This window comes from Theropithecus gelada, chromosome X (assembly GCF_003255815.1).
Source record: "Theropithecus gelada isolate Dixy chromosome X, Tgel_1.0, whole genome shotgun sequence".
Taxonomy (NCBI): domain Eukaryota; kingdom Metazoa; phylum Chordata; class Mammalia; order Primates; family Cercopithecidae; genus Theropithecus; species Theropithecus gelada.
Window position 1 is genome coordinate 31,642,996 of NC_037689.1, and position 25,246 is coordinate 31,668,241.

Below are 25,246 nucleotides of genomic sequence, written 5' to 3' on the forward strand. Positions count from 1 at the left end.
GACATTTCTCTCCTATTTAAGTGTCTCCTAAATTTTTTTGTGATGGAAACAAAAATTCCCCTAGTCTGTCTGTGGTGACTGGGAAGGAGTGGTTGGGGGAGAAATTAGCATCAAGTTTTTGGGGAGATGAGAGCTTCAGAACCTGAGATAGCATCCGTATGGGTGAAGACAGAACCTCAGAGGAAATACCAGTGTGTGCACGCTGCTAGCCTGTACCCCATCTTCCTCCCCTTCTCAGCCACTTCTCTCCCTTTGATATCCCCTGCCCATCTGTGGCCCTACCTGGACATCAGTAATGCCCCATTGGGTAGTTAAAAAGGACACTTTTTACGATTTTCAGAAAAAAATTGGTCTTTAAAGTTATTAAAAGGCTTAGTGATGTTTTTAAGAGGACAGAATTGAATTGCTAATCTGTTTGCTCAAATTCTGTTATCTAATATTATTTCCATGTATTAAAAAGGATTCTAAGGTCAGGAATGAGAAACTGCCCTAGCCGGCTGATCTACTGGCCCTGACTATTCCAGAATGCTCTACTTTGGGACTGCTGTCAATGTTGGGAACCCCACCACAGTTGAAACTGACTAGAACTGGGAGTGGGGGAGTACCATACTCAGAGAAACAGGGATCTTAGAACAAAGTGCTTTTTCTTTTTAGCTCTACCTTTATTTTTAATTGTCTTCTCAGCATTTTAACTAGTAAAATCAAATATAATGAAAATCAGTTGGGGCGTGGTGGCTCATGCCTGTAATCCCAGCAGTTTGGGAGGTCAAGGTGGGAGGATCACTTGAGCCCAGGAGTGCGAGACCAGCCTGAGCAACATAGTGAGACTCTGTCTCTACCAAAAAAAAAAAAAAAATTAGCTGGGTATGGTGGCGCTTGCTTGTGGTCCCAGTTACTCAGGGGGCTGAGGTGGGAGGATCGCTTGAGCCTGGGAAGTTGAGGCTGCAGTGAGCTGTGATTGTGCCACTGCACTCCAGCCTGGGTGACAGAGTGAGACCCTGTCTCTGGGGAGAACAAAATGACATTTACAAAAATAGAAAATATTCCCCCTGGTGACACTTTAACCACAAGATTAGAAGCCCTACATCTTTGGTAGGTGTGAAAATAGCTTGGAGAATTAAAATTAGGCATAAATAAATTCCTGATGTCTTTGAGAGTTTGAGTCATTGGATGATACTGTGATAGAGGAGAATCTGGGAGATGTTGAGGTGTCAGGATCTTTTTCATTTGAAGCTAAATGGCCTCAATTGGGTGGTTTGAGCTCTCTTGTTTTGTTTGTAGATTTCCTGTCTCCTTCTGCTTGTTAATAGACCACTGATTTCTCTGTGCTCCTGCTTGTGATAGTGTGCCCCTTTCCACTTTTAATTTTTCTCTTCTGTTTTATTGTGAGGGGAGTAAACTGCAGTATTGCCATTCCCCTGCTTTCGTATACATGTGAATGAGCATGGGAAAGCTGAAAGACTTCAGCGCATTTGGGGAAGGGGATAGCCCAGGGCTCCTTTCCTGTAGAACCAAAAATATTTGAACATTTCCAATTCTGCTTTGTATTTTACACATAGTCCTTGACATATTTCTGACTTTTTCACCTGCATTAAATTTCTTTTTGGATGCAACTTAGTCCTGTGACTATCTAAGGGTTTAGCCTTTCCACATACCCAGCAATTTCTACTTTCCTCTTAACTGTATGCAGTTCATACAGTGCCTATGCCAGCACTAGCATTTTCATTTTTTCTAAAACAGTACAAACAAAATGCATTAAACCAGATGTAAGCCGGGCGGCTTTGAGGCCCACAAAGCTGGTTCCTCCATCTCTGGCCCACCTTGGCTCTACCGTGAGATAGTTCTGTCTCTACCAATGACCATAAACCATGCAATAAAATGTAAAAATTGCCCATGTGATGTGGACAGACCTAAAGATGCCGAGCTCTGCAAACTGAACTTTTTCCCATGCTAAGGTCTGGATTCTGGGTTCCTTGGGAAGTACTGAGAAGTGTGAATCTGGCATTGAAGGTCAGTTTAAGGGTGTGTCGGAAATTGCAGGTATGGATATATGGAGTCACCATGGCCATGGCTTCTGAGCGAGGACGTGAAGGATTCTCTTAGGAGTAAAGCCGATGTGCTTTGGGATCATTCTCAGCTTCAAAAGCTTCTTTTCCCTCCAAGAACCCTGCTGGAGTCTGGTTGAGTGAGGAGACTAAACAGCTAACCTTCATTTATGTGGAGGATGTGTACAAATGTCAGAAACATGATGAGCAGTGTTTTGTGCCCAGTGACTGAGAACGGATGTGGCTCCCAGGCAGTGGAGACGGTGGGTGTTTGGCGGTGATGATTTGCATAGGGTAGAGCTGGCCTTTGCAGGACTGATGGGATTGGGGTACGAGAGGGGAAGAGGAAGCCTCTCCACAGGTCCAGGAAAGACCGAGAACAGATTGCTTAGACTGGAATGAGTGTGATGTTTTGGAAGGCAGGTGAACAAACTCATTTGCCTGGAAAAGAGATTGTGTGTGTGTGTTTAGGGGGAGAGTGGTGGGGGGTGCAGGGGGGCCAGAAGCTTTGTATGGGCTTGGCTTGGGGAGGACTTTTCACACCAGCCCAGGGGGTTTGCTCTAGCAAACTCAGTGCTGTGAATTTCTTCTTTTTTTCTTTTTTTGAGGATGGAGTCTTGCTCTGTCACCCAGGCTGGAGTGCAGTGGCACAACCTTGACTCACTGCAACCTCTGCCTCCCGGGTTCAAGTGATTCTTATGTCTCAGCCTCTCGAGTAGCTGGGACTACAGGTGCACACCACCACACCCAGCTAATTTTTGTATTTTTAGTAGAGACTTGGTTTTGCCATGTTGGCCAGGCTGGTCTTTAACTCCTGACCTCAGGTGATTTGCCCGCCTCGGCCTCCCAAAGTGCCGGGATTACAGGCGTGAGCCACCATACCCAGCCCAATGCTGTGCATTTCTGCATGGAGAGCCACTGTGCTTGGGGAAGAGTCTTTGGACATCATTGTCTCCACCCAAGTGAGAGGATGATCATTGGCAGGATGAGGGATCATGGAATTGTCCAGGATGAAGCCGACCACCTCGCTGAGGATGCTGATTGTCCCCAGATGAGGCTGAGATCGCTCCTGGGTGGCCCTGGCCTCATCCTGACATGCAGGAACCATGCTTTTTAGCCAACAAGAGCCAGAAAACACTCCTTGCTGAAAAGTTACCACCAAAAAACGCCAGTGTTACACACCTCCAGATACTTCCCCTCTGACGATGAAAGAGGAGCCAAGATTTATTCGGCTCTCCTTTGGCTGATCTGAGTGCGGTGGTGTTTACAACTAATTGATCACAACCGATTACAGATTTCTTTGTTTCATCTCCTCTCCCACTGCTTCACTTGACCAGCCTTTTTAAAAAAAGATGTGATCAAATAGATTCTGGAACTGAATAACTCCTCTGAAATGATTTATGACTGAAGTAATGTTACTCACTAACAACTTTCTCGGGAGAAAAACATCATTTGATATTGGTAAAGTTTAGAGTATTCATGATCCCTGGTCCATAAATATTTTGGAATGATAATTAGGAAAATACACCTAGACATTCTCAATGCTGTTATTGAAAATCATGCCAGAATTTGACTCCGCAGTGCTATAAGGATGGGTTTCTCACCTATAACTGTTTACTTTGTCTTTTTTTGGAAATACGGTCTTGTCTTGTCACCTAGGCTAGAATGCAAGTGGTGTAATCATTACTCACTGAAGCCTCGAACTTCTGGGCTCAAGCAATCCTCCCACCTCAGCCTTCTGAGTATCTGGGACTACAGGCATGGGCCTAGCTAATTTTTTGTGTTTTTGGTAGACGTGGGGTCTCACTATGTTACCCAGGCTGGTCTTGAACTCCTGGGCTCAAACAGTCCTCCCACCTTGGCCTCCCAGGTGCTGGGATTACAGTTGTGAGCCACTGCACCTGGCCAATATTTGTTGATTAAATGAGATCATGTATGTAAATGTGCTTAGAATGTACCTGTGCATGGGCATTTTTCATTTTTCTCTAGAGGCTTATTTATGAATATCATTACATTAGTCTAGCAGCAATTTGCTCAGAACTCAGTTTGTGTTAAAGTAGAATTTTTTTTTTTTTCCCCCGTGGTTGGGTCCCATTCAGGATGCAAATCATGCACAACAGTCTGCTGTTACCTGCTTGACTGGGACCCTTGGTATGGCACACCATTCCTGACTGGTAAAGGCATTGTGCTGCCGACATCAGTTCCAGGATGGGACAAACTGCATACAGTAGGCTCATCTTGTGATGTGATTTCTTGAGTGCGTCGTGTTTGGGTGGATATATATGGCATATTTCACCTTCTGTTTATTTCTGTTTTTATATTGATTCTAACTTTTTAAAACCGTGTGTTTAAAATGAAGATTAAAGCTAGTGTTGTTCTGATTGTGTTTGTCAATTTCTGAATGCCCCTGGGGAGAGACAGCCTTGTTGTCAAACCAGTTTGGGGAAATCACATGTTTAAAATTCATACTGGTCTCATGGGGCTTGGCTGTGGTTGTGTCACTTTCTCAGGTCCAGGGACAGAAGAAGTGGGAGGATTGACTTAGTGAAATGTAGGTGATCGGATTCCCATGCATAGCAGTCAGTGTGCATTTATAGAGACAGCCCAAGAGATAGCTGCCCAGACTCAGACAATTATAGGTGTGTCTCGTTTTATGTGACAGCTGCAGTCCTAACACTGTCTTGTCAATCAGTATGATCATGGGGGATCGGGGAGGGGGGAGCTCTACTTTTAAAAATCCATCTGAAAACTCTTTATCTCTCTTGTCAAGCCCAAATTTCCTTAGTCAGATTTTCTTCAAGGAGAGATGCCTGTAGACAAAGTGCTTTTGTTGTTTTTCTCCAGAAAAATAAAAAAGACTCTGAAATTTCTGATTCCTACTGTATAAGAAATATAGGAAGTATTTAGTGGGGGTCTCATTGTATTGTTACCTTGCTTGGCTCTTTGCATTTGGCCAATGGTTGACGTTTATTAAACTCATGACCACTGGTAGATAAAAATATTGGAAATACATTTTTTTATAGATTTAAGCCAATGTTCATGTGTAATGTATGGAAACTGAAAGTTGTGAGGGGAACATTTCTCAGGGAATGAGAACACAGCATAGGTGCTCTCTGATTTTTCTGGAAGAGCTACATTCCATTGTCCTCACCTCATTAAACATACTGCTTGGAAGAAGATGCTTGTTTTACCTGTTTTGTTAGTAACCGAGTATCTCTTTTGCTCATATTTAAAGTTGCACTTTGAGATAGTAATGCTTCTGATTGCGAGTGTACTAATACAGTTATTTAGGCAAAGCTGGCGAATTAATTTTCCAACCAAATATTTGGAGCAAAAGCAGTCAATTAGATAAGATAAAGCAAACTTATACAAAACTGACCTGACTTTCAAATTTGTTTTCATAATTTTATTTTGCAGGATAACAAAGCCATTGACCTTTGCCGATTGTGTTGGGGATGAACTTCCTTTAGGATGGGAAACTGTATATGATAAACAAATTGGAGTTTATTACATGGACCACATAAATAGTAAGTAGTGTGCAAAATCTGTGGCATTATATCAAAGATGCCAAAAACTTTTTGTAGAGTGAAACAATCGTTACCTTCCAATGCAGCATTAAATCGGGTTTTATAAATGTAATCCGAAGTTTCCATTAGCTCAGTTCTTCACAAAGTGAAGCAGTTCTGTAGCTGTGCCTTGCTTGTGTCTTGCTGGGGACTACATATAATATGTTTAATGGAGGGTTTTAATAACTATTACAAGGACTAAATTTCCCAGCCAGTCTGGAAATAGAAATACCTCTCATAATGAAAAAATTATTTATTGCAGAGTGGAGCTGACAGGTTATTGAAGTAAGTGCCCAAGTGATTACCTTCACTTCATTTCATCTTATACATTTAACTTTAGCTTTCATACACCAAACCTTTGTGATCTCTCTCTCTCTCGCTCTCTCTCTCTCTCTCTCTCTGTGTATGTGTGTGTGTGTGTGAAGTGAGGAAATGGTATAGAGACCATAGCAGAAACAATGGGTCTTTGGCCATGCCAGCCTCCTTTGTAGAACTATCTAGAGCAGTGGTTCTCATCCTGGGTGATTTTATCCCTCAGGGACACTTGGCATTGTCTGGAGGCATTTTCAATGGCTGTGCCTGGGAGAGGTGCTGCTGGCATTCAGTGGGTGGAGACCAGGGATGCTGCTAAACACCCTACAACGCACAGGACAGCCTGCCCCCCACAACAGACAATGAGACGACCCCAAATGTCAGTGGTGCCAAGGTGTAGGAATCCTGTTCTAGATCTGTTCTCTGCCCATTAATCTTGGCTGTCTCTTTGTCAGCTTTCTTCGATGGGGTCCCAGCTGGGAATCTATTTTTCATCCTTTGTCATTTTCATTCTGGCTTCCCTCAGTGGCTCTGTCATTGTCATTTTACTACCAGGATATGAAGCATGGCTTCCCCTTGGCTTACTTTCTGTCCTTTGGTTGGTGAAGTGCGGGGTGGCTGCAGGGTGTGAAGGTGCACGGTGCCCCCAACCCGAGTGATTTTGAGGCTCTTTTCTAGGCCAGTCCTATGACTCCTCATGTCCCCACTGTGCAGTCGACCCAGACTTGTGTCTTCAGAGCTGATTCCTACATTGTCAGTTGCTGGCACCCAAGATCTGAGTCCCCCATCTCAGATCTCGGGACAGTGGGGTTTTTGGTGCCTGGCACCCGTCCTTGGGCATGATTGCAGCTCTTATCCAGAGACTGGGCAGTGGTGATTGGAGACAGGGGATATCTACCGTTATGACCCCGCTGCCCTCCCAGGCAGGTCCAGGTGGCAGGAGAACTTCTAGGTGGACCCAGTGGTTTCTGGACAGGGCAAGTACCTGGCAGAAGAGAAGCTGAGAGGCCCCAGTGGCTCTCTGCCAGCCTGGCACTTCACGACTGTGTGTGTTTGGGTAAATGTGGCCGTTTGAGCTAGGCTTCCCAGCTGATAGTCTAAAGGGCAGCTCGTAACACGTAAGAGCTGCTCACTTCACAGGGCCACCTTGCTGTGGTCCTGGGCAGATGCCTGTGGCTTCGTTAATAGGCTTTATCCTTCCCAGGGCTTGGTGGTACGGATGCCCCACGCCCACTGAATCTCATCTCTGAGACAAGAGCAGGACTCTGATTTTGCATTTGTTTTGGTTTGTAAATCTTCTCCTGTGAACTTTTACTGCTTGGAGAGGCTTTCTAGGAGGGGCGCTGGGATGGTGTGAGAAGGGATGAGCAAAGGATATTGACAGGAGAGCGGCGGGGGGGTGGATTTCCAAAGGAGAACTTACCTGGAAACATTCTAGCAAGCACACCTTCATGTGTGAGTGTGTGTGTGTGTGTGTGTGGGGCAAAACAGACATAATGTAAAATTTACCATTTTAACCATTTTGAGGTGTAATTCACAGAACGTAAAATGAACCATTTTTAAAATGAATAGTTTGGTAGCATTTGGTGCATTTACAGTCTTGCGCAGCCATCACCTCTATCTTGTTCCAGAACATTTTCCTCACCCCAAAGGGAAATCTCATCTCCATTAAGCAGTCATTCCCCATTCCCCTTCCCCTAGCCGCTGGTGACCCCTAGTCTGCTTTCTGTCTCTGCAGTCTCCTGTTCTGGGTATTTCATAGACATGGAATCAGATGCTATGTAGCCTTTTGTGCCTGGCGTCTTTCACTTGGCTGTTTTTTGAGGTTCTTCCATGTCATAGTGAGCATCAGAACTTTATTCCTTTTTGTGGAATCGTATTCCTTTGTATATGGTGTATACAGACCATTCTGTTGTATGCACTCAGTGAAAGATCCTGAGAGTATAAAGGTGACTGAGGCGGTGCCCCTGCCATCTAGAGGCTATAGTTTAGGTGGGAAACAGAAAAGATACAAAAACACTCAGGTGCCCAGTGTTAAGGGGGAAGAAGAGCAGCCCACGTAAGCAGGGGAGAGACGTGTGCCTAGAGGATCAGAGCAGGCTTCAGAAAAAAGGTGCCTTTGCAGCGTGCCTGGGAAGACGGCAGGCCTTCCTGTGACAGAAGAGGTCTGAGTCAGCATGGCAAAGGCACCGGGGAGCCAGCCAAGCATATTTGGGTACTTCGCAGAAGTTCAGTCTGCGTAGAGAATGTTTTGGGGGAAAAGGATGGAAAATGAGATGAAGCTGACGAGTGAGTTTTGGAACTCGTATATTAGGCTAAGGAGATTGGACTTTGTGCTTTCTTTTTTTTTTTTTTTTTTTTTTTAAAGACAGAGTCTCGCTCTGTCGCCCAGGCTGGAGTGCAGTGGCCGGATCTCAGCTCACTGTAAGCTCCGCCTCCCGGATTTATGCCATTCTCCTGCCTCAGCCTCCGGAGTAGCTGGGGCTACAGGCGCCCGCCACCTCGCCCGGCTAGGTTTTTTTTGTATTTTTTAGTAGAGACAGAGTTTCACCGTGTTAGCCAGGATGGTCTCGATCTCCTGACCTCGTGATCCGCCCGTCTCAGCCTTCCAAAGTGCTAGGATTACAGGCTTGAGCCACTGCGCCCGGCCGACTTTGTGCTTTCAAAGAGGTTTCTGTGTGAAAGCATTGCATCCCAGTTAGAAAGGTCACTTTGGAGAGTGCTCTGAGGATGGGTTTTGGTGGGATGAGACCAGAAGGTCCCGAGAGTCTGACTGAAGTAAGGAGAGACAGAGACAAGGGCGTGTCACCAATGATTATCATATCCAGGGGCAGGGACCTCCAGTTCTTCATAACCCACCGAATGTTTCAGGAGGAAGAGGAGTGGGATTCTTTGAGGATGAGTCCCAGGTTGTACCCCCAGGCTGGCTCCGCAGTTAGATCCAGATGATGCGGCTCCCTGCAAGGGGAAGAGAGGAGAAGCAGGCGTGTGCTGTGTGGTGTTTGGTTTGGTTTTGCTCTTGATGGGGGAAAGGTGGTGTGGAGAATGAGGGCTGCTTTGGATGAATGGCTAGGAATGACTTTGGGTCCATCCATGTGGAGGTGCATCCAGGAGGCAGGTGGGAATGAAAGGTTGGAGCTGGCGAGAGAGGCTGGAGCTGGAGTTAGGCACAGGCCCTTGAAGAGCTGGACAGGGAGGAAGCAGGAGTGAACATGAGGGAAGCTATGGTGGGATGGGACAAGGAAGTCAGCGAGGAATGGGAAAAGACTACACAGTCTGGTCTGGGAAATGAAAGAAGGGGGCCAGTCAGGTCCGGGACACACAAGAGTTTCCATCATCTCACGCAGAAGGAGTCAATGAGGAGAAGGTCATAAATAGCAATTAGTGTCACAGTTCTGAGCTCACGTGGGTTCATCTCCTCCCATGCTTATTTAAAGTGTGGTCTTTGTTGGTGAAAACATCGTCTTGTATTGTTTTCCCTCCTCCAATGGACTGTTTCATATCTGTAGAGTTTCCTTCTCATCTGGACTGTGGATATAAAAATAGAAAGTGTTCCACGCTTTGGAAAGGTTTGTGATATAAAATCTTCCATAATATGCATCCTGGTAATGAATTAATTTTCACATTGACGAGCGACATCACTGCATGACTGTTGGTCCACCTAAGGATTTTACTTTTAAGTCACTTATGTTTTAACCTTTTTAAATTTCAGAACTTACCCAGATCGAGGATCCAAGAGAACAGTGGAGGCGAGAGCAAGAGCGCATGTTGAAGGAATATTTAATTGTAGCCCAGGAGGCTCTCAATGCCAAGAAAGAAATCTACCAGATTAAGCAGCAGCGGTTTGAGCTGGCCCAGGAGGAATACCAGCAGCTGCACAAAATGTGTGAGGATGACAGCCGCTCGCACGCCAGCTGTGAGTTGACTTATCTCCTGTTAAAAGTCATTGTGACTTTAAAAGCCATCTCTCTGCTAGGTTACCTGCAAACACTGAACCTTCCTTGGGCAAGATCGCTTCGTGAAGGTTCTAATCACATACTGTTAGGTCATCAGTATTCGGCACTGAAATCAGATGGGCACCCGGTAGCCACTCCTGTAGCAAGGGTTTATCAAATGCTTACTTTGTGCCCAGTCACTGGGTTATGGTTGGTGGTGACTAAGAAAGGAAAAGTCTCTGCCCTTGAGCTCACATTCAGGTGGGGAAGGTAAAAAATAAACAAGAAAACAAAATTTCGGGTAGGGATGTATACCAGCCTCCTGTCTCTTGCATGTCAGTTTTGAAGAGGGCTTCCCTCAGAGATCTCTGCAGTTAACGCTGCTTGTCTGTGATGATCTCTTGGGAAATCCACACAGTGGTTTCATTCATTCTGAGTGGGAAGACTCAGGAGACCTCAGCCATGTCAAGCTCCCTGTCTCTTTGTAGAGTCCTCTGTTGGGCTCTAGGCTTTAGTAGGCAGTACAGGGAAGGAGGAGGAACACCATAGAACCCAGAGAATCGGGGTACTCTCCTGCCCCTCAGGTAAGATAACCATGTACTGCTTGCTGTTCTCTAAAGGGACCTCTCTTTAGTTTTGAAGGCTGCCAGAGTGGGGGGTCCATTTCACTAGTACTCAGCAAGTGCTTAGTTTTGAAGAAACCAGTTGCACTCTCAGAACCCAAAGCATTTTGCTGTGGACACAGTCACCACATGAACCAGTTCCTTCCCAGCAGACTGTCACCCTCAACAGACCCCAACAGATGTGCATGACTGTGACTGGCCTGGGCACTCGTGAGCTTGGAAAGAATGGATGAAAGTTCGTACCACTGGGTTGAATTTTATAAAAACCTGTCTGATACTTGGGGCCTTTCCTGTGATATTAGTGCCATGTTGCCATGGCAGATGTTAAAGACACAGCAATAGCTTTATTCTGTGTTGCAAGTCAGAATGGAGGTAAGGCCAAGGGGCCACACATTTAGTGCTCTGTTTTATTGCAGCAACTGTTGACGGGGCAGAATCCTTAGAAGCTGTGGCTGGGTGGGGGTACTCCCTCTGCAATAGGAATTGAAGATATTTCTGTTACTGTGTATCTTGAGGGGAACAGGGAACTCAGTTTTACTGATGTATTACTTCCAAGCCCTCTTATCTCCATCTCTGCAGATATTGGCACATACCTGGTTGGTTTTTTTTTTTTTTTTTGGCTTTGTTTTGTTTTTAACTTTCCATCAGAATGTGATAGGTTAGCTATGTGTGGAGTTTTAGAGGCTGGTTTCTTACCTTCACAGTTATCTTTTCTTGGAATGTCTTTCTCTGATTTTGGTATGAGGGTAATACTGGCCTCATAGAATGAATTGGGGAATGTTCCTTCCTCTTCTGTTTGCTGAAAGAGTTTGTGTAGGCTTGGTATTAGTGTTTTCTTAAATATTTCATAGAATTCACCAAAAGAGCCACCTGGACCTGGAGTTCTTTGTGGAATGTTTTTAACTACAAATCCAATACTTTTAATAGAGAGGTATCCGGATTTTTTGTTTCTTCTTGAATCAGTTTTGGCATTTGTGTGTTTCAGAGAATTGTCTATTTCATCTAATCTAAAAGTCAGCAAACTTTTCTATAAAGGGTCAGATAGTAAATATTTTAAACTTTGTGGACCATGTGATCTCAGTGGCAACTATTCTACCCTGTGGTTATATTGCAAAAGCATTCAGAGACAACATGTAGACAGATGTGCCTGGCCGTGTTCCAGTAGAAGTATCAAAACAGGTAGCAACCTAGATTTGGCCCACAGGGAGTTTGCTGCCCAGTGATCTAAGCTGTCAAGTCTATGAAGTTGTTTGTAGAATTCCCTTATTAGCCTTTCAATGTCTGTAGGCTTTGAAGTGATGGCCTCTCTTTAATTGCTGATATTAATAATTCGTGTCTCTTAATCAGTATGGCTAAACTTTTATTGATTTTTATCTATCTTTACAATACACTGGTGTTTGCCCTGTTCTCCGATTTCTTGTCTGTTTCTATCTTACTAGTTTTTCTTTATTATTTCTTTCCTTCTACTTAATTTGGCTTTAATTTGTTCTTCCTTTTCTAGCTTCCTAAAGTGGAAATTTAGATTACTGATTTTAGATCTTTCTTACTTCCACACATAGCCATTAAAGGTAAGGATTCTCCTCTAAGTACTACTTTAACTGCATCTCATAAATTTTGATATGCTGTATTTTCTTCAGTTCAAAATAATTTCTCCTTTTTTTTTTTTTTTTTGGTGGTTTTTGACCCATGGGTTGTTTAGAAGTAAGTCAGTAGGACTTTTTTTTTTTTTTTTTTTTTTTTTTTTTTTGAGACGGAGTCTCGCTCTGTTGCCCGGGCTGGAGTGCAGTGGCCGGATCTCAGTTCACTGCAAGCTCCGCCTCCCGGGTTTACGCCATTCTCCTGCCTCAGCCTCCCAAGTAACTGGGACTACAGGCGCCCGCCACCTCGCCCGGCTAGTGTTTTGTATTTTTTAGTAGAGACGGGGTTTCACCGGGTTAGCCAGGATGGTCTCGATCTCCTGACCTCGTGATCCGCCCGTCTCGGCCTCCCAAAGTGCTGGGATTACAGGCTTGAGCCACTGCGCCCGGCCTAGTAGGACTTTTTAAAGATGTCATGTTGTTGTTTATTTCTAACTTAGTTCCATTGTGGTCAGAGACTAACATTTCAGTCTTTTGAAATCTATTAAGATGACTTTTATGGCCTAGAATACTGTTTATTTGTTTTTTTTTAGATGGAGTCTTGCTCTGTCACCCAGACTGGAGTGCAGTGGCACGATCTTGGCTCACTGGCTCACTGCAACCTCCACCTCCCGGGTTCAAGCGATTTCTCCTGCCTGAGCCTCCTGAGTAGTTGGGACTACAGGTGTCCACCACCACGCCCAGATAAATTTTGCATTTTTAGTAGACACGGGATTTTGCCACGTTGGCCAGGCTGGTATGGAACTCCTGACCTCAGGTGATCCACCTGCCTCGGCCTCCCAAAGTGCTGGGATTACAGGTGTGAGCCACTGTGCCCGGTCAGTTTTTTGATGATGCAGAAGCCCATGGGCTTGGTGCCTCGATGTCTCCTTAGCTGAAGCAATGGCCTATAACTGGTTCTGAGATCATATAGTTAGCAATTCTAAACATTTCAGAAAGCTACTTGGTAGAAGTTAGGTTGAATGGTATAAAATTGCCATTTTTGTATCTAAAAAAGGGCTGAATGTTGGCTATTCTTATAATCCAACCTAATAGTGTGTTTCTTTCCAGCAGTCTTTGGGTACCTTATCTTTTACATGCTTGCATTTGGTTAGGTCTCCAAAGAGGCTCTCAAATCACTCTTTCAAAGAATGGAATGGAAGAAGTACATATCAGAAAAACTTGGCAGGATGTTTCTTGCCAGTGATTGAAAAGAAAAATTGAGGCCAGGTACAGTGGCTTACGCCTGTAATCCCAACACTTTGGGAGGCCGAGGCAGGATGATCACTTGAGACCGGGAATTCAAAACCAGCCTGGGCAACTTAGCAGGACCCTGTCTCTATTTAAAAAGAAAGAAAGAAAAATTGAGTCTAAAGAAAGTGTGTATGATGTACTGGCTACTACCAGTGCAGCCAGAATGTCAGCTGCAGTGACTGTGGGGACGCTGGACTAGATGCCCTCAATGATGCAGACATTAGAACATCCCGTCTGATTCCACACCCACTCTGAGGGGCAGTGAGCGAGGAATCCCAATGCAGTGCCAAGCTGTAGGTTACAAGTATTCAGTACTTCAGCATCCTGAGGAGCTGAGGATCCTACAGGATCAGTTTTTGTATTTCCGTGGGCTTTTCACTTCTTTGATGTTTGGGCAAATAGGGAATTCTACTCAATTACGTTTGTTTTTGTGCCCTATGGGATTTTATTAATGCCCGTTAAAAAGATACACTCAAGAGGCTCTTTTTGAAGTGGTATCTGTTCCTTCAGTAGAGGAAGCTGATGACTCTGTTGTTGACTTGAGGTTCTAAGGTGCTCACCAGATTCCATTTCCTGACCTGCTGGATGTCTCTGTGTGGATATGATCTCTTCCTCTATGTGTGTAGGTTGCCTTCGAGGCCAAAAGTGGGCCTGCCTGTTTTCGTGAAAGGGCTGGAGATGCCAGTGGGTCTTCCTGGGGCCTATCAGCTCATCAGGGAAAAAACCAACTCTGAACAGAATCTAGGAGTTGATCCAAGTGTTTTATCAACTTGCTGCTGTCCCTAGGGCTTCCACCAAGCTCTCTCAATCTGCCATTTAACCTGAACTACAAGGTACAACAAGGAAAACCCTGCTAGAATGGACTCAGATGAATTCTTTCTGGCTACAGGATAGAGTCCAATGCAGTGATCCTGTTGGCTTGACCGTGATCTAACAGATGGCTTGTACAGCCATGCCAGAGGGCCTGGGCCCATGTTGGGAGCTGCTGGTGGCAGTTTCCATAGCACAAGTTGGCTGTGTAGCCACACGGGTCTCACTGCCCATATCTCCCTCAGTGCTAGTCATCTAAAGCAGGAGGCGTTTCCTTTTTCTGATACTGTGAACAGAATAACATCTGGACTTAATTCCCAGTTCTTCCTTCATGGGCAATGACTTGAAGTGAAAGGAACCAATATCCAATGAGCTGGTGTTTTCTATGCATAGTTATGATCACAGTGTTGTCAAGCACGTGCTGTTTTCTTTATTGTTCACATGAGAAACTGAGTATCAGGGAGGCTAAATTCTTTCTTCAGGATTACATACCCAGTAGATGGTAGAAGTTGGATTTAAGCCCAGATCTGTTTGTGTTGATGGCCTTCAGTGCTCAGTACGGTTTCCTAGACATGGAAGAGGCCACTCAGAACAGCTGATGGTGTTTGTGGAACCCCTCCCCCATCCAACTTTCAGGTTATCTGAAAATAAAGACTAGTTATAAATTGACAAGTCATCTGGAAATTTTGCAGCAATAAAGGGGGCAAGTGGAAGGCAGAGCACTTTCTAGATCTTGACTTTTCCATGGCCCATGGAAGATCACTAAACTGTTCATTTATTTTTCGACAGCTGTTAGCACCTGCTGTTGATATATACTAAATGGCGGGAACATGTTTTTCCTGTTGTTTGTTTGTTTTGTTTTGTTTTTTTCGTTCTGTCACCAGGTTGGAGTGCAGTGGCGCGATCTCGGCTCACTGCAGCCTCTACCTCCCGGGTTCAAGTGATTCTCCTGCCTCAGCCTCCTGAGCAGCTGGGACTACAGGTGCACGCCACTACCCCCAGCTAATTTTTGTATTTTTAGTAGAGACAGTGTTTCACCATGTTGGCCAGGATGATCTCTATCTCTTGACCTCGTGATCTGCCTGCCTCGGCCTCCCAAGGTGCTGGGATTACAGGTGTGAGCCACGGTGCCCAGCCGGGAACATGTTTTATCCTAATGGTTGCTTGTTGGTAAAGATGAGGCAATAACGTGTGAACAGAGGAATTAACTGCAACAGCCATTTCTAATGTGGGAGCAGAAGGTAGGGAGAAGTGCATCTCACCTATACCCTTCACACATTTCCCTTGAGCTATGGAAACCACCGGAAGAAAACTTCATTCATTGGAGAGGAACGATTTTGTGTCAATATTGGGCTCCCTGGTATCTAAGAACATCCATGCCTTGACCTGAAAGCAAATTCAGATACTTGGCTGAATACTTTGCACACTTGTCTCCATGAGAGTAGGAACCCAACCCTGCTTGATTTCAATGAGCTTCTGAGCTGGCTGCCTGGTAGTGCCCAGGCCTCATTTATGCTTCGTAGAACACTGGGATGAAACTGCTCAACAATGGACTCATTCTCTCTGAGACACACCTGCTACTTTTTCTACAGCTCCATTTTGTAGAGTTTTTTTCTACTTTCTTTATTGCAACATGTTCTTCTATTTGCCTGCCTTTTAACACTGAATACGTTCATTATCTTAGGCACATTTTTTCCTGGAGTTACTCCTTTATTCTTCCTGAGAAACTCTAGCCCCAGGTACATTCAGATGAACTATATATGACCATTTGTAGGATCTTTTGGAAGAAATTCTTTCATGGGGTAGGATGATAGTCTAAACCTCAGGTCTGCAAACTATATCAAGCCTGTGGGCTGGATCCTATCCACTGTGGGTGTTTGTAAATAAAGTTTTATTGGAACACAGCCATGTCCATTTACTAACCTATTGTCTATAGCAGCTACAATGGCAGAAGAGTATTTGAGACAGATTGTATGGCCCACAAAGCCAAAAATATTTACTGTCTGGCCCATTAGAGAAAAAGTTTGCCAATCCCTGGTCTACACCCATAGTTCTCAGACCTGGCTGCAAGCTAGAATCTTTAAAAACTTGCTGTTTGGACCTCACCCCAAGAGATTTTGATAGAACTGGCCTTGGGTGGGACCAGGCTTTTTTTTTTTTTTAAGCTTTTCAGGTGATCCCCAGGGTTGAAATCCACTGGGCTAGATGGAGTGTGAATGGCCCCTGTAGCAGCAGGAATATGACTTTGTTTACTATCCTGGTTCCTAGGAGTTACTCAAAGTCTACATTGAAAGAGGCAGCATTATCTCTGGTGAGAAAGGGCTGATCCACCCTGAGTTCTTGGATTAGGTGGTGGTGAAGCTTGACCTTATCAGCCATCAGTCCTGCCAACATTCCTTCTGAGGCTCCAAGCCTGTCTCACAATGACTGTCTTCCATTGGTGCTCTCTCTGGTTTTTTTTTTTTTTTTTTAAAGACAGGATCTTGCTCTGTTGCCCAGGTTGGAGTGTGGTAGTGTGATCTTGGCTCACTGCAGCCTCAACCTCCCAGGCTCAGGCGATTCTCCTACCTCAGCCTCTTGAGTAACTGAAACTCCAGACGTGTGCCACCATACCTAGCTAATTTTGGTACTTTTTGTAGAGATGGGGTTTTGCCATGTTGCTGAGGCTAGTCTCATACTACTGGACTCGAGAGGTCTGCCTGCCTCCACCTCCCAAAGTGCTGGGATTACACATGTGAGCCACCGCACCAGGCCTTATTGGTGCTCTCGCTATTGAAGGATTTCTCATTTGCTGTCTTGGTTAGGAACAGGACTACAGGCAATCCATTCCAATTCAAAACCTTTTGTTTTCCTTCACACAAACATGTTGGAGCAGACAGGAGAATAAAGAATCATGGAGCATTTTTCCCATATATTAGTTGGCAAGCCAGATTTTGAAGGTTGCAGGAAAGCATATGTTTCCTGAGAAATAATCCCCTCATCTGTCCTGGAGGGAGAATTCTTGGTTAGGATTTGATGGCATCTTGGGTTACTTCTGTAGATCACTCCCAGGTGGCCTTACTTGATTGTTTTTGGTCTTTTGCTTATATTGCCTTAAAAAAACCCATCCTGCCCACTTTGTTGGCCTTGCATATTTCTCTGTGTACCTCTCTGGTAGATAGTACCTGTCAACCTGGAACCTGTCAGGGCTTGTCGGCCTTTTGCCCAGTCATTCTTGGCTCCCTTGAGCAACTCCTGACAGTGCTGATCCGTGGAGGCCTACACCTGGTCCTAAGGAGCAACCTGCCCCAGAGGATGTCTTTGAAGAAGGACTGCTGGTCTTTTAAAGCATGTCTTCTCTCTGGGGTGACTTTAGGTTTCCATAGCTCAGAGGAGACCTGCACATAAGAGAGACAAAGACAGACAGACACATGGGCACACACATTTCCCCTTTCAGTAATCTGTCAAACTGAAATCCAGAGTTAAGTAGTGGGGTTTGCAGCATTTTGAGTGCTAAATACACAGGTCAAGTTCACCCATTGGGTGGTGGGCACTGGGGAGCTGGAGGACCGTTTCTTCTTCTGGGAAAGCTAGCCCAATTAAAGGATCTTTGGCAGCTGACCCACAGGGACCCAGATTCTAGACATGAAGCCCTCTGTGAATGATGGCATAGTGTATTATAGATCAAGTCGCTACAAACTCAGTCTTTTAATCTATAAAATGGGCAAGGAAACGTAAGTATCATTTCACCTTCACAAAGATTTTATGAGAATAGATTAAATAAACGTGAAAGGCACTCTGTAATAGCAAGGTATAATAATTTACATTGCTGTGGTCCAGCTAGGCTATAACCTTGTTATGTTATTATCTGAGGCAATGTTATATGCCTGAGCAGACTCCATATTGCTATTTAATAGCTCTGCCCACTCAACTCTTCAAGAGAGAAGAAAACTTTAGAGGTGAAAGTCTGGTCTTTATCATAAACCTCGAGATTGGAGACATGTCTTAATAGAGGAAGATATTCCGTTTATAAATGTTGTGGAAGGCTGAGCATGGGGCTCACTCCTGTAATCCCAGGACTTTGGGAGGCCGAGGTGGGTGGATCACTTGAGGTCTGGAGTTCCAGACCAGCCTGGCCAACATGGCAAAACCCCATCTCTACTAATACAAAAAATTAACTGGGTGTGGTGGCGGTACCTGTAATCCCAGCTACTTGGGAGGCTGAGGCAGGAGAATCGCTTGAACCCAGGAGGTAGAGGTTGCAGTGAGCTGAGATCACACCACTGTGCTCTGGCTTGGGTGACAGAGTGAGACCCTGTCTCCAAAAGAAAAAAGTGTTGTGTAGTGCACGCTGTTATGGGGTCTGGAGTCCTGAGCTGTTCTCGGACTCTGTAAGTGGTTCTAGTAGACTTACTGGCAGATCTGAGGAACTGAGAATTTTATTTATAAATTGAATTACATTATTAAAAGTTATACCAGTGTTCACAACCATCCTTAGTATTTGGAGATAAAATGTATTTGCTGTGTTAGTTACTTGAGTAGACTTTTCCCTTATCCCAGTCCTGGAATTTTATAATTTTATAGAGACCATAGCAAAAGTAACATGAATGAGATCCATATAATTAAAAGGTATTCTGTCATTTATGATGGTTTCAGCTGCAGCAGAGAAGACTAATTCTCATGGGCCTGGACAATAAGGAAATTCATTGTCACATAGTGGAGTCCTCTGGAAGTGGGGTGGGATTTCCCATAGGTGGATTCAGTGGCTCAGTGGTGTCATTGGTTTGTCAGTTTCCCCCTCTAGGAGTGGATACATGCTGAGTCTCTTGGGGAGAGGTGGCTAGCCAACACTTCCAGGGTTCTGGTACTTAGGAAGGAGAAATGGGGGAAGGTTGCTGCATAGATGTCCAACAGTATCCAGGACACCTCCCCTGTGTATTTCAAGTCTCTTTGCTAATTTTCCATATGAAACTGCACAGACAGAGGAAGATTGGTACAGATTTTTTTTTTTTTGAGAGAGTCTCGCTCTGTCACCAGGCTGGAGTGCAATGGCGTGATCTCGGCTCACTGCAACCTCCGCCTCCTGGGTTCAAGCAATTCTTCTGCCTCAGTCTCCTGAGTAGCTGGGATTACAGGCACCCGCCACTACGCCCAGCTAATTTTTGTATTTTTAGTAGAGATGGGGTTTCACCATTTTGACCAGGATGGTCTCGATCTCTTGACCTCGTAATTCGCCCACCTCGGCCTCCCAAAGTGCTGGGATTACAGGCGTGAGCCACGGCGCCTCACTGGTACTGATGTTTAGCATTGCAGTGAACTTTGTTGAACTTGGTGGTAGGCTTACTTTCTACCCTTAATGGGAAAGATCCCAGGTGATAACTCTTGGCCTTGTGTTCCTCCCACTGCAAGTTGACAAGTTGACACATGTGTTGTAGTGTTGTAAGCCAGGGTTCAGCAAGCCCTAACCTCATAGCCTCATTTGCATATTATCTCTATCCCAAGTGAAAGGCCTTTAAGCTCAGATCTGGGAAACTTAAAGTCCCAGGAGTTTAATATGGAGATGTTTTCTATAAATTATTTCTGCCTTTTAAGGGCATTGTTGGAGATGTTGCTTTCATTACCGATCTTAAATGAAACCAAGGAGTCAGGCAAGATGGAAGATGTAGGATTTGGAAATAGGCAGTCTTGTCTAAGAAAGAATTGTTTGTAAAGTATTTTACTCCATGTCTTTGAGAGATCATGAGTCTAAGTATAAGAAAATTGGAGATAAAGTTGGCAAACATTTAGCTCTTCCAGTTGTTTATTTCCAGTAGATTCAGTTTTTTGAAATTCTGACTGAATGGGACTGAAATAGTAGATTTTCCATAGAACTGTTATTAAAATAGGAGATCCGACTGCTCAAATGAACTTTGGATGTGGTTCTAATTGAGGTTTGAAGTAATTGTGCTGTTGAAGTTACTGGATGGTGTTGAGCCATCCTTTGTAGTACATAGTCCGCAAATGATTTTGAATTGGTTTCTCATTGTTGGCACCTAGTTATCTGAATGACAGCCAGCCTTTGATTCTCCGATCAAAGGAGTTAAAGAAAGGACTCCATCCCTGCAGGTGTGTCTTCTGAGCAGGTGATGTTAATGACAATAACTGGGAGGCAGAGGGCACCAGAGTGGGGTGGTTTACAGATGCAGACAGTCCAGCATTCCACTAGCTAAGCAGAAGGGAAGCCATGCAGCAGTGGTACAGAGCCCATGGCTTCAGAAACCTAAAGAAAGGAGGCAGAAACATCAAGAAAAAGCACCGCAGAGCGGTGGATGGGGTGGTAGAAATTAGGAATAGCCACTTGCTGCTCCAGCTGCCGTAACACTGGAAAAAGCTTGCAGCTCTCTGTGTGCACGAAAATTTGCTGACTGTGCCTAGCGTGTAAATAGCTCTGTGGCTCTTATTCATCCCTAGGTACTGGTTACTCACAATAATGATGCCATGTCTGTAAAGAGACTTTAAATCATGTACACTGCACTGTTTAGGAAAGCATTGAGGTATGTGATGTCTTTTAGCTAAACATTCATCAAAACAAGTTATTAGAGTAAAAGCGTGAGTGCCTCACTTCAGTTTCTGGGACAAACAACTTGGGGGCCCATCTTTCCATCTTTTTCTCAAGACTGCCAGATACTGACGTATTACAAATTTCTAATGATTTTTTTCCTTTCTTGTGTCAAAAATTGTTCATCTGGAGAATATAGGTGTGAAGAAAATAAAAATAAAATCATTTTTAATGCAGCCACTGAGAATAACTGCAGTTAACTTTTTGGTTCTATCTTTCCAGTGACGTCTGTATATGTATTTTAAAAGAAAGTAAAAGTAGGTTCATACTGCAAGTACTATTCAAGTATTAAATACAGTTTCCTATGTCATAATCATACCTCTTCCCTCCCCCGCCCACTGTGTCTCTATGGTGTTTAACTGTAGTAGTTTTATAGTAGAACTAAGCAGAGTTTTGATTGACCTACAGCTATGTATTTTATTATATGGGATCCTATAGAAAGTCCTGATTCAAATATCAAACATCAGGAAGATTTGAAGATGTTAAATGTCAGTTCTTTAGGAGCCAGTGACCTCTTCTAAGTCAGAGATTTAGAGTTATTTAATGCAGTGAATCAGAAGTTCCTTATGTGTATGTATTTTGAAGGATCCATTATAAAATAAAATATTTTCTTTCTCTTTAGCATTCTCTGGATATTCAACAAATACAAAGTATGACCCACACCAAATTAAAGCAGAAATAGCAAGTCGTCGGGATAGGGTGAGTAAAACCGATGCTTTTACAACCAGGTGGATGGAAGCCTGAGGCCTCGCAGCCTAGGCTGCTGGTGTTCCCCTCTGGTTGACTCCTCCTGGAGGGATCGCTAGCAGTGTTAGACTGGAAGGGTTCTGAGGGTTCTGATGCTCCTTCCCCGGTAACCCCTGAATTATCTATGTGCTACCATGTTTCATCTCTTCAGACCCTTGTCTTGGTTGTCTGGGAAGGGGAACACTTTTATTGCATTTGGGACAAAGCACGAGAAATATCTTGGCAATGAAGCCTGCTCCTCTCTTGGTGTGTCATTCCCTGAATCAGGGTGTATCTTTTAGTGCAGTGGTTCTCAAATTTTAGCACAGCTAAGAAAAATACCTGGGAGCTTGTTCAAAGTGCCAGCTTCCAGGCCTAGCCCCTGAGTTTTGACGTGGACCTGGAGCGGGTCCCAGAATCTGTTTAAAGAAGCACTCCAGGAGCCATTGAGTTTCAGGTAGTCAGAGAGCAGGCTTCTGGACACAAAGTTTCATGTGCGGGGGTCTGAGAGGAGTGGGTAGAAGGAAAGATGAAGAATGTGTTACAAAAGTTGCTAGTTGTAATGTGGAAACCTTGAAAATGTTACTGGTGCCCCACTTGGGTAAGAGTCTGTCTAGTCTGGGATTTTTGTATCTAAGCACAGCAGGTCTTCTAGAAAGGCTGCTTCTTATGCATGTGAATGGAAGTTTATAGTGAGAAGAGATGATCTTCTGAACTGCAAGCTGAGTAGAAACTCAGATGACAGTGTTAATAACAACTGTAGAAATCATTCTTCACAGCTGGGTTTTGGAAAAAAAATGTGATTTGTCTTTAGCTTTCCAGATTAAAACGAGAGCTGACCCAGATGAAGCAGGAACTGCAGTACAAAGAAAAGGGGGTGGAGACCCTGCAAGAGTGAGTTGCCTGGACACTTGTTCCAAAGCTTCATGACCTTCACTTTCATGCCTTTATTTATGCTCATGATTTTCCAATGCTAACTTCAGAATCTCTCTTTTCCTTGAAGATATTTCGTTGCTTTAAATGGAAATACTCGGGAAACAAGACTTTTATTTTTATGTTTATGCACGTTTGCTATAGCTGTGCAAGACACTCATGGCTAGTTACATTTAAATTAGACTTTTTCTTAGTTTTATTCTTTTAAATTTTTTGTTCTAAAATTGACATTTAAAGTAAAAGAAAATTAAAAGTTTAGTTTCCCAGTCTCAGTAGCCACATCAGAAGTACTCAGTAGTGACATGTGGCTAATGCAGGTTTTCTCCACCATTTAGCACTAGTGGGATTTGGGGCTGGATCATTCTTGTCTTGGGGGGACTATCCTATGCACTGTAGAATGTTGTCTTGGCCAGGCCTGGTGGCTCATGCCTGTAATCCCAACACTTTGGGAGGCCGAGGCGGGTGAATCACCTGAGGTCAGGAGTTCGAGACCAGCCTGGCCAACATGGTGAAACCCCATCTCTACTAAAAATACAAACGTTAGCCAGGCGTGGTGGTGCATGCCTGTAATCCCAGCTACTCGGGAGGCTGAGGCACAAGAATCACTTGGCAGGCACCTGTAATCCCAGCTACTCGGGAGGCTGAGGCAGGGAGAATCTCTTGAACCTGGAAGACTGAGCTTGCAGTGAGCCGAGATTGTGCCGTTGCACTCCAGCTTGCTCGACAGAGCGAGACTCTAAGAAAAAAAAAAAAAAAAAGAATGTTGTCTTTACTCTTTACCCACTAGATGCCAGTAGCATCTTCCACCTGCATTGTGACAACCAAAAATGTTTCTAGACATTGCTGAGTGTCCCCTAAAGAACACATTTAATCCCAGCTGAGAACCACCATGCTGGTGGCTACTGTATTGAACACCATAGGCGATAGATTTCCATCATCGCAGAAAGCTCCTTTGGACATTCTGGTCTGTAGGTCTTCCTCCTGTTCTCATTTTTACAATTAGAACTTTATCCCTACTAAGAGATTGGGGATGAATTGTTTATAATTAGTGAGCTGTATCAAGTCTGCAGATTTCATGAACTAAAGGTGGTGTTTGAGAAATGGCGCTGGCGTGGGTCTGAAGGTTTGCCGAGCCATTCTGTCCATTCACTGGCTTTCCTTGCTGAACTTGCATATGTGCCTCACGCCTTCTGCACCTACTTTTCTCATCTGCAAATGGTGATTGTTTTAGGCAGCTCAGGCTGCTATGACAAATACCATAGACTGGGTGACTTGAACAGCAGATATTTGTTTCTCACAGTTCTGGAGGCTGGAGGTCCAATATTTGGTTCCTGGTGAGGGCCTGATTCCTGATTTGCAGATGACCATCTTGTCGCAATGTCCTTTATGGCTAAGAGAACAAAAGCTCTGTTCTCTCTTCCTTTGCCTAATCCCATCATGGGGTTCCACCCTGTGACCTCATCTACCCCAAATCACCTCCCAAAGGCCCCACCTTCAAATGCCATCACATTAGAGGGTAAGGCTGTAACATAAGAATTTGGAGGACACACAAACACACAGTCCATAACAGCAATCATTGTGCTCAGTTATACTGAGGACAGCACCAGCACCTGGTACGTGGCCAGCCAGAAACAATTAGCCCGACTCTGTGTGGTTACTGTTACTGACACAGGTGGGCAGCATGTTGCCTCTTTCATCCTGCGTGCAGACACATGAAGTGGTACACGTGACTGCAGCACTGCTCCTTATGGGGAAGTAATAAAGGAATGTGAGGTATAGATGTAATTACTACCATTACCCAGCTATGTGTTTGTGTGCATTTTGGATCTACACTCAGAGCTTCCTTTTATTAGCCCTAGTTAGTATTAGTAAAGCTTCTTCTTTAGTTTTTTTTTTTTTTTTTTTACAGAACCTTGCTCTGTCCCAGGCTGGAGTGCAGTGGTGCGATCTTGGCTGATGGCAACCTCCCCCTCCCAGGTTCAAGTGATTCTCGTGCCTCAGTCTCCCCAGTAGCTGGGATTATAGGTGCCTGCCACCACACCTGGCTAATTTTTGTATTTTAGTAGAGATGGGATTTTGCCACATTGGCCAGGCTGGTTTCCAACTCCTGACCTCAGGCGATCTGCCCACCTCGGCCTCCCAGAGTGCTGGGATTACAGGCATGAGCCACCGTGCCCGGCCTCTTCCTTAGTTTTATCTTAAGCAAATCAAGTTTCTTTTCCAGCCAACCAGCTGCTGGTTTTGTCATTCATGCAGTGCATAAGCCAGAGTGCTTTCCAAATGCACTGACGTGTGTTCTGTCCTTTTAGCCCCCCACTCCAGCCAGCCTCCAGATACTCCAACACCTCCTCAGATGCAACTGTGTGTGCTGTGGCAGTGTCATCCTGTGTCACTTTGGCTAAGGGAGTGGATAAGGAATAAGCAGCAACAAATCATTTGATTTGTGACAGGTCACCAAAAGTTATTAGGACTACCTAGTTGGATTTGAGGTGAATTTCCTACCTTCATTAGGCCACACTGTAGCTGCCTCTCATTGTGATACAGTGTCTGTGGGCAATAGGTTGTTTTTTGTTTGTTTGTTTGTTTTTTGAGATGGGGAGTCTTTCTCTGTCACCCAGGCTGGAGTGCAGTGATGCGATCTTGGCTCGCTGCAACCTCCGTCTCCTGGGTTCAAGCAATTCTCCTGTCTCAGCCTCCCAAGTAGCTGGGATTACAGGCACATGCTACCATGCCCAGCTAATTTTTGATTTTTAGTAGAGACTGGGTTTCACCATTTTGGTCAGGCTGGTCTCGAACACCTGACCTCAGGTGATCCACCTGCCTCGGCTTCCAAAGTGCTGGGATTACAG

At 44.5% G+C, this 25,246-nt stretch overlaps 1 protein-coding gene across 1 annotated transcript in view; it reads left to right on the forward strand.

Annotated features, from left to right (window-relative positions):
• WWC3 (WWC family member 3) overlaps window positions 1–25,246 on the forward strand; it is a 128,584-nt gene that overhangs the window by 40,563 nt on the left and 62,775 nt on the right. Inside the window, exons 2-5 of the mRNA XM_025372786.1 lie at window positions 5,463–5,572; window positions 9,636–9,839; window positions 21,361–21,437; window positions 22,279–22,358. Coding sequence (XP_025228571.1) covers window positions 5,557–5,572; window positions 9,636–9,839; window positions 21,361–21,437; window positions 22,279–22,358 — 377 coding nt within the window. The 5' untranslated portion in view covers window positions 5,463–5,556. The remainder of the gene's footprint in view (window positions 1–5,462; window positions 5,573–9,635; window positions 9,840–21,360; window positions 21,438–22,278; window positions 22,359–25,246) is intronic.